This window comes from Crocuta crocuta, unplaced genomic scaffold (assembly GCF_008692635.1).
Source record: "Crocuta crocuta isolate KB4526 unplaced genomic scaffold, BGI_CrCroc_1.0 scaffold220, whole genome shotgun sequence".
Classification (NCBI taxonomy): domain Eukaryota; kingdom Metazoa; phylum Chordata; class Mammalia; order Carnivora; family Hyaenidae; genus Crocuta; species Crocuta crocuta.
The window spans coordinates 341,544-350,485 of NW_027526949.1; the positions used below are offsets into that span (position 1 = coordinate 341,544).

The 8,942-nt window shown below is 35.4% G+C and overlaps 1 protein-coding gene across 3 annotated transcripts in view; it reads right to left on the bottom strand.

Annotated features, from left to right (window-relative positions):
• KCNT2 (potassium sodium-activated channel subfamily T member 2) overlaps positions 1–8,942 on the bottom strand; it is a 360,386-nt gene that overhangs the window by 249,188 nt on the left and 102,256 nt on the right. For all 3 annotated transcript variants that reach the window (XM_077771185.1, XM_077770578.1, XM_077769973.1), the window contains exons 2-3: positions 7,913–7,992; positions 5,662–5,761 (exon numbers count right to left, since the gene is read on the bottom strand). In XM_077771185.1, coding sequence (XP_077627311.1) covers positions 5,662–5,761; positions 7,913–7,992 — 180 coding nt within the window. The remainder of the gene's footprint in view (positions 1–5,661; positions 5,762–7,912; positions 7,993–8,942) is intronic.

Consider the following 8,942-nt stretch of genomic DNA (forward strand, 5'->3'; position numbering starts at 1 on the left):
AAACATAGAAAGTTAATGACCTGTAGCCTCAGCCACTTTTCACAGCATGCTTATTTATGGCTTCTCCAAAAGGTAAGAAAATAGCTGCTAAAAATGTCTGATAAGCTTTGGCAGCTGAGGCAGAAGTCCAGGGCTGGGTTAACCAGAAGAATAAAGCATTTGTTAAACACATGAGAGTAATAGGGTCAATATGTGGGCCATAATTTATATGAAAGAACCCTGTGACTCACAAACTTGAGATGAACGCAGATTGTTAGCTCTCCAAGACAATGAATACAAGCCTGTGTTATAGTAACAAAGTATAATACCCTAAACCAGGATGGAAATGATAAAACTCTCCTAATCATAACAAATACTGAGAACTGAGTACTAGGTATGATACTAGGCTCACATCTTAACAACTTAAAAAAGTAAGTGTGTCTGAAACCAAGGAGACTAGGATACTGATGTATAGTAGAGTTCCGACCACATATTAGGGAGATTTTTCAGTAACTGATTTCTTTCAAAAATCTAGATATATTCATACCAGGCTAGACAGCCTATCGTCAGGGTGTTACAGGGAAGACTAAATACTAACTTTTTAAGAGACTGGACTTTTAAGAGACTTTCCATTACCTACGCACTGCCTTAGGCTTTCTATCAACATTCTTCTCCCCTCTCCAAGATAGAGTTGAGTGCAAAAAGCCACTCTTGACCCAAAGGCTACATTTCTCAGCCTTTGAGTGAGAGTATGGTGATATGACTGATTCCCACCTGAGATCTGAGAATAACAATACAAGTAAAAGTGTTGCTTGTCATTTGTTCGACAATAATTTCAGGAAGTGTATATATACCTTCTCCATGCTCTTTTTATCTTTCTGAAAGCTGGAGAGGATTCTTAAGTCCCAAAATATAGACACAAAATAAAAGTGGCCTGCATACATAATAATGTATTTACATGTTATAGAGCTTGTGCGTGTGTGTATGTGTTAATCACTGTAGAAAAGATCTACACTAAGAACACCAGCATTAGACTCCAGTAAACAAAAAAAATTCTTTGAATTTTTTTATATTATATGTTGGAGAACTTGGTGTTACTTCTATCTCTACTGTAACTAATATACATGACAGAAGAAAAGGTCTACATTCTTTCCTATTGGTTATCAAAATTTTACTTCTCCTTTTAATAACTGTTAACCTAAAAAAAATAATCTTTAAAATGTGAATATCACTTAAACACATTTGTTGCTCTATTAGGCACTGATTTTCAATGTAAATCCAAATACTATAAAGTATAAGCACATTCATGTACTTCTTACCTCTGTCTCTATCCCTTGATATTAAAAACTAATAATCACTTCCACAATTTTTAAAATGGATGAGGATGCATTCATTTTGACACACAATGTAGAACTGTAAACACCAGCAGGCAAAGAGTCAATAATGGCTCATGAATGAAATTCATAAACTACATGCTGGAGGTGTGTTTCCATTGCTAATGCTTATAAATCATTTGCTACAAACTGTGTGGACATCACAGTTTTTCACTTGCACAATTTCATACATTAACAATAACATTTTTTCATATCCTCAGTTGTCCATACTTGCAACATTTTCATATCAATTTTCACTCTTGAGGAACTTAAAAATAAAGCAAAGCCGCACAAAATATCCACAGCTTTATTATGTCAGAAGCTCTAATTAAATAAATCTCTTTGCTGAATTAGTCTCATTATTTTAAAATAGAGCCTGTGCCCATAAAGGCCACTTCTGTTTTTCATTAACCAATACTGCATTGACAATGGGAACTGAACAGAACATTGTATTCAAAATGGAGCCATAAGTTATGTTGTTATGTTTTTTAATTGCAGTAATCTGGTTTTTCAAATGTATATCCTCTATAATTATGGCTAAATATTCTCAGTAATATGACATAGAAGTTAATTGTAGGAAACTTTGTTCCCCTTAATGTTTTTCAAATAATATAATTTTACTCCACCATCATCCCCCAGCGCCCTTTCACCCGTAGAGAAATTCTATCATGCCTTATTTTATGATTTTCAGATCACTCTAACGTACGTTTTAATTATAAATCACCAAGTTTTAAGAACTATTGTGGTGTGCATTTGTAAGGAAGTATAGTGTGAACCATTTTTAATAATACATAGACAGGAAAATGCAATAAATGTTAATACACACTGCCATCTCTAGCCAGTGGTCCTTAATCATCTTGATTGCACAACACTATCAATAAAACTTTTGAACATAATTCCATTAATTCAACAACATTCCTTGACCCACAAAGTCTTACACTAAGTATGAGAGCTACAGAGGCAAATAGAACATGGTCCTTGCCCTTGGTAAGCATATAAAGAGAACAAAGAAGTAAATAGTAAAATCAAGGGCAGTGTGTTAAGTGTTGGGACAGAAGTGGGAGGGGAGGTGTATCAGGGAGGCTCAGAGAATCCCTAGAAGCTACTCCTAACCCAGAGTAAAACTGGGCTATAGATCAGGATGTCAGATAAGAATTTCAGATAAAGTATCATCCAAGAAATTGCTACCCTGAAGGTCTAGAAGTCCTGAAGCAAGTTAAAAAGGAGTAGGTAGGTAGTGATATGGGAAACAAAGGCAGAAGGAAATGGCAAATTAAATTCCTTAAAACCTGCAGCCCATTGACAAATACTTGAGGCTGGCAGAGCAATGTTTCTCCAGGAACCCCCTACTGTCTTAACGCTAATGCTTTGCTAGAGGGAAAAACAACCTCAGCTTTACCATAGCTAACTCTCCCGTATCCTATGAGTCTTCTTTAGCATATGAAAATCTCATTAGAAACTTCCCCTGGACATTCCCTCTCCCAACTCCAGAGTATATAACCAGTCTGTACTCATGGTCACGGGCCACTCCTTCTGCCCATTCTCCTGTCCCATGCTGTTAATAAAATCACCTTTTTGCACCTCAGCTCCGGACCCCCCAAACCCCACTATCACCTCAAAACCTCACCAGGTAGTGAGACACAGGAATGGAAAACAGAGGTTCAAGAAGACAACGCAGAGTATGCAAAGTCTCCGAGACAAAGGAGAAAACAGTATGTGTAAGTGACTTCAGGTAGGTGAGCTTGGCTGGTTAGGGGGTGAGGTGAGGTGAGGTGAGGTAAGCAAAGGTCAGGTTATAAAAGACCTTCATTTATTCAGTTATTCACTCACTCATTTAATAAATAACTACTGGTTGTCTGGGTGGCTCAGTTGGTTAAGCATCTGACTCTTAATTACAAGTCTCATGGTTCCTGAGTTTGAGCCTCGCATCTGGCTCTGTACTGATAGTGCTCCTCTCTCTCGGCCCCTCCCCTGCTTACGCGTGCTATCTTTCTCCCTCTCCATGTCTATCTCTCAAGAGTAAATAAATAAATTTTAAAAAAGAAATAGCTACTAAGAGTTGAATTTGTGCCAGCTTCTGAGGATTCAAACAATAATCAATGCCTCATGGAAGAACTATTGCAATCCACGTGAAATACACAGGAAACAAAACAAGTATGTATAATATATGAAAGATATAAAGGCAGTGGAAAAAAGTTAAAAGGGAAAAGAAAAAAAAAGCACTTGAGGGAGTCTTATGAGGAGAATACAATTTTAAACAGGATATTTAGGTAAAGCTTCCCTGAAAATACAATTTTGAGTAAAGATCTGAGGAAGTGTGCCTTATGTTATCTGATGGAAGAGAATTCCAGACAGAGGGAACAGCAGGTATGAAGGCCTGAGCCAGCTTTAAGGCTGGTATGATCCAGAAACAGAGAAGAGGCCAATGTGATTGGAACAAAATGGGTGGGGGAAAAGGAGAAGGAGATGCAGTTACAGAGAAGCCATGGGAGGCACCTCGGCATTGAGAGCACAGCCACGTCAAGATCCGACTTAGATTTTACAGAAACGCCGACTGCTATATTAAGAATAAACCAAAGGGGAGCGAAGGCGCAATTAGCAGGACTAATTCGGAGGTCTCCTGCAGTACTCAGGTGACAGAAGGTGGCCCGTGCCAGGGTGGCAGCGCTGAGAAATGATTCTATGCTGGATATATCTTGAAAGTAGAAATGACAGAATTTTCTAAGGGGTTTGCATATGTTGCAGAGTGTGAGACCAAAAGAGAAGTTAAGAATAACTCGAAAGCATTTGGCCTGAGCAACTGTCAGGTTGGAATTTGATTCTGCTGAAACGTGGAAGGCTGACAGTGGAGCAGGGCTGGGGGAAGCTCGAACTGTCACCTGCTGAGATGGGGAAGAGCACACAAGAAGCCTTGGAACATGACAACTTCAAAATGCCTATTAAACACCCAAGTAGAGAGGATGAATATGCAGTTTAAACTGAGGGGGGAGGAATTGGAAGCTGCTGGTCTCTATGGTCAATGACGTAATCAGGGAAGAAAGGCAGAAAAACATTAATGCTGAAGGCCTCAAATCAAAGGGGAAATATGAGAAAATTTCTGCTTCTCTGTATGTCAGGTGGGAATAATAAGATTGAGTGTATATTGAATGAAATAACATAAATAAAACAACTAGTAAGAGCAGAACTCCAAAATATACAACCTTTCACAAGCTGAAAAGTCCCTGAGGGTAGTGAATGTTATATCTTGACACACAGAAATATAAATGCATGCCAAATATTCAATAAAGATAGAGTGGGACAGCCATAATTATATTTCATTAAATAAAAATTGTATAAAGAATTATCACATAAATGGTTATATAAGAAAGTTTCAATTGTTAATCTTTAATCCTTTAATAAATACAGAATAATTTTCACTGTCTACGCAAGCTGAGGAGTAACCGATTCATTTAAATGCACATTATATCCTCACTTTCCATTTTAATTTGCTCTTTTGTATTTCTCAATTTTCTTAAGGCAAACCTCCACATGAAAAATACAGTTGGACATAAGTTGGCCATCAAATTTCTTTTCTGCTTTGAAAATTATTTTAAATTTAGTGGCTTGGACAGGAACTCAAGGTGGTGAGGAGTTCAAAATTATTCATGCTATTACACAGATAGTTCCCTTCCCTACTACTTCTAGTGAAGGAAAGAGCTTAAAAAGGGAAGTCTATAAATGAAAGAAATGCAATTTAATAAAAGCAACATGATAATGAATGGAAAAATAAGTTAAAACAAATCAGTAAGTCATTTAACTCAAATAAGATAAAGAGCTATACAAGCTAAATCTGAGACTTGGTGATGCATTCCCAGAACATGCTAGAGTGTTTCAAAAGTCACTAGACTTTTGTTGTTGTTGTTGTTGTTATTGTTGTTGTTTTGTTTTTTTTGAGGATTTTTTTTTGTTTTCTTTTAGATTCCACTTATAAGTGAAATCATACAGTATTTCCAGTTTTCTAACTTATTTTATTAACATAATGCCCTCAAGGAATCTTTAAAAAGAAAAGGTAACACCTAGTATAACTGAAAATACTTATAAACCTGGCATACAAGAGTATACCTTTTTGGAGTATATGTAAATCAAGAACAGAAAAGTATATGGGTCTTTAAAGAGACTAACTCCATACTAAGCAATTAAACTGAAAAGCCAGATCAATTTAATTGAGACAAATACCTAAAACATCCTTAAGAAAATGAGTTCCATAAAACATCCTTCAAAATAAAATTCAAAATAATCAAAAAAATGTTGTAGTTCAAAGACATCTTACCATTCATTTCCTTGTGAAGGGTTTTCTAGTAGCACTCGGATTATGTATAATAAACAGCTTAGTAATTTGAGAGAAAAATTGAATAGACGAATTCTTAGACCTTTAAACAAACAACAAAAATTTAATTTTCATTTTAACTTAGTTCACAAGACTAAAAAATTGCCAACAATAACAACTTTAAGTAGAGCACTTAAATTGTATTTAAAAACTACAATACCATAATTGTCTAAAACTCTTAAATTTTAGGCATCTGAATTTTAATTAGCTAAATATTGAAATAAATAGTGAGATTGACAGACTGTGTGCCCTGCAAATGGCCACAAATATTATACCCAAGAATAAATCTAGGTTTGAGCATTGAGAAGCCACAAATATGACTGGTTCAGATATGCCTAGAAGTGTAAGCATTTTTTATATCCGTGAATTTTGGAATAAATTTTAGCCAGCTAGAAAATCTAGCTGCTTATAAATTCACCATATAAGTTATACAGCTTTTACCTTCAAGACACCTTGTAGATTTGATTGTGAAGGAATTATAATCATGTATATAATTATATATTATACATCCAGTAATTACATAATTATAGAAGAATCATAGTAGCATTTGCTGGAAAATACATAACACACTCACACACATTTTAGTTCGACCAGTTGAAACTTACTATTTCCTTTAGGTTAAGTACCAAGGAAATCTTAGATATTTGGGGGGTATTAAGACTGTCATGTATGTACCTGTGAAACTGTGTAGGTCACAGCTATGCAGCCTGTAATACTTAGTGATGAAGAAGAGCAATTAACATTAAGCAAAATATGGTTAAAGTCTGATCAATAGAAGCATTACCTTTCCTGCAATTATCCGGTGGTATCTGATTCATGCATTATGAATAAAATTTTGAGAAAGGTCTTCTTATAATTATTATTTAATAAAATCTGCAAATGAAATGTCATTTTTTTCTCTGCTATATGTGAGTGTACTTGAAGTAACATTTCTTAACAGTAAAAGGTTAATGCCTAGTAATTTTGTAATTTTCTTAGGCTTCCCTATTAAAATGGTAGGTATACTTTTTATGGGTTAGCTTCCTTATAAAGTCTTTTAAACTGTTAATGAAATTGCCCTGGTTTTATAGAACTGGTCTCCTGAAAAGACTGCTAAATCATAGTTGGGTGCTGGTAAAGTACTCAAATAATGCATCTACCTTTTCTGGCCTGGAGAGATAGAATTATTAGCATTAAGATCAAGAAGCCCTTCTATTCAAATGATATGGCCCCATTAGGATAGATCTATTGATAGGACTTCCTTGGAAATTCTAAACAACCAGATTAGAGAGGCATTAGCTATTCTTAGCCTTAACCTTCCAGCTAAATTGCCATTAAGAATCTCTAAGCAATGTGTCTTACATACTGAAATATTCCCTATCGTTAGTATTTTGGTAACTTCCAACAACTCAAGCTTTTCTCTTTAAACCCCACAGAGGCATAACTCAATTGAGATGACCCAAAGAAGATTCCAGGGTCAAAATTCAGAAAGAACAAAGCCTACACCAATCTAATATAGACCTTTCCACTGTTTGTTTACATTTTAAGCAATAATTGTATGAAAAAGTGCACACTGACTTATTATATATGGCTTTTTAAAAATCTGTGCTATTATAAGGAGGCAGCAAGTGTCACTGACACATCAATCTTGACTGCTCTTGGCTCAGTAACTATGTTTATTTCATGTCTTCCTCAAGTTGCAATGTTTCCCAAATTTATCTGATAAGAATCAGTGGAGTGTGAACTCTGCACTGAGCCCTACACTTCCTGATTCAAAATCTCCAGAGAAGGATGCTAGTAATCTGTACGTTTCAGAAAACCCTAGATATTTCTTGTTATCAGGCATGAATCGGAAACATTAAACTCTTCCCCAGTAAATCAGTTTGAGAAGGATAGAGCCTATTCAAACCAAGGTTTACATGTGCCTCACAGTTAAAATAGGGGACCCGTCATTTAAATTATTTTCCTCACTAATCCAAATGGTCCTCTAACAAATCCACCTACTGGTGTGGGATTTGGGGAACTGCAGTTATTCAAACACCCTAACACCACCACATGTAACATCAACAGGTTTCTGAATTTTTACTGTGTGGCAGAAAAGATTATCAGATTTATTCTATATAAAAGATATTTTGCAAAAGGATTGTACAGCTGAATTTTTTTAGTTAAATATATGTACAAATACATTGATGGCAGAATAAAATGAATGACTTACTTGATCTCTGGTTTTTGATAAAAAATAACTTTAGTCTTTCTTTAAATGTGTTTTCGTTCATATAGAATTCAACTTGTACCCTGCAAGCAGAAGATTAAAATATAATTAAAACTAATAATACATTAAAAATGAAATTATTTCAGTTAATGCATTATAATACACTTTGAACAAACCCTCACTACAGAAAATGAAAATTGAGTAAAATACTGAATTTTTTGGAGAAAAGCAGTTACTTTCCAATTCTAAACATAGTAAGTTCAAATATGATACATATTTAATTCTATTATCAGCATTAGTGGATGTAATGAGTGGTATGGATGATTCAAAACAGCAATAATATGTGTCTTTGGAATAATTTTAGAATCAGCATTTTCCCAAGTTTTTCCCCTGTTATTAAAATCAATTGGATGTTTGAATGCCATCAATGCAAATTGATAGAGTTTGACCACCACCACCAAAGCACTGCATCAGAATCTTAAGGGACTGGATTTGAAAATCTATTTTTAACAAGTCCTTCCCTTCATCTACAGCCTATATGGAACACCATATTGTGGGACATTTTACCTTTTTATTTATTTATTTAGGCTTATATTAATATATACATGATCAACAAAGGAGTAGACAAGTAGAATGTTAAAGTCAACATAGATAGGTTATAAACCAGACAAAACAATGAAGGATCTGAATATTATATATTTGATCTATTTTAAAATAATACCAACAGTCTAAAAAATAGCAGCATGCTAATAAATACATCTGATTTCTCCCTAAATTCCAGCAAACTTCTCTCATGTGAGAAGACCCAATATCTTAGGAGTATCTGGGTGGCTTGGCCAGTTAAGCATCTGACTTTGGCTCGTGTCATGATCTCACAGTCCGTGAGGGCTCTGAGCTCTCACCCCTCTGGAGCCTGCTTCCGATTCTGTGTCTTCATCTCTCTCTACCTCTCCCCTCCTTGGCTCTCTCCCTCTCTCTCTCCCTCTCCCTCTTTCTCTCTCTCTCTCTCTCTCTCTCTCTCTCTCTCTCTCTC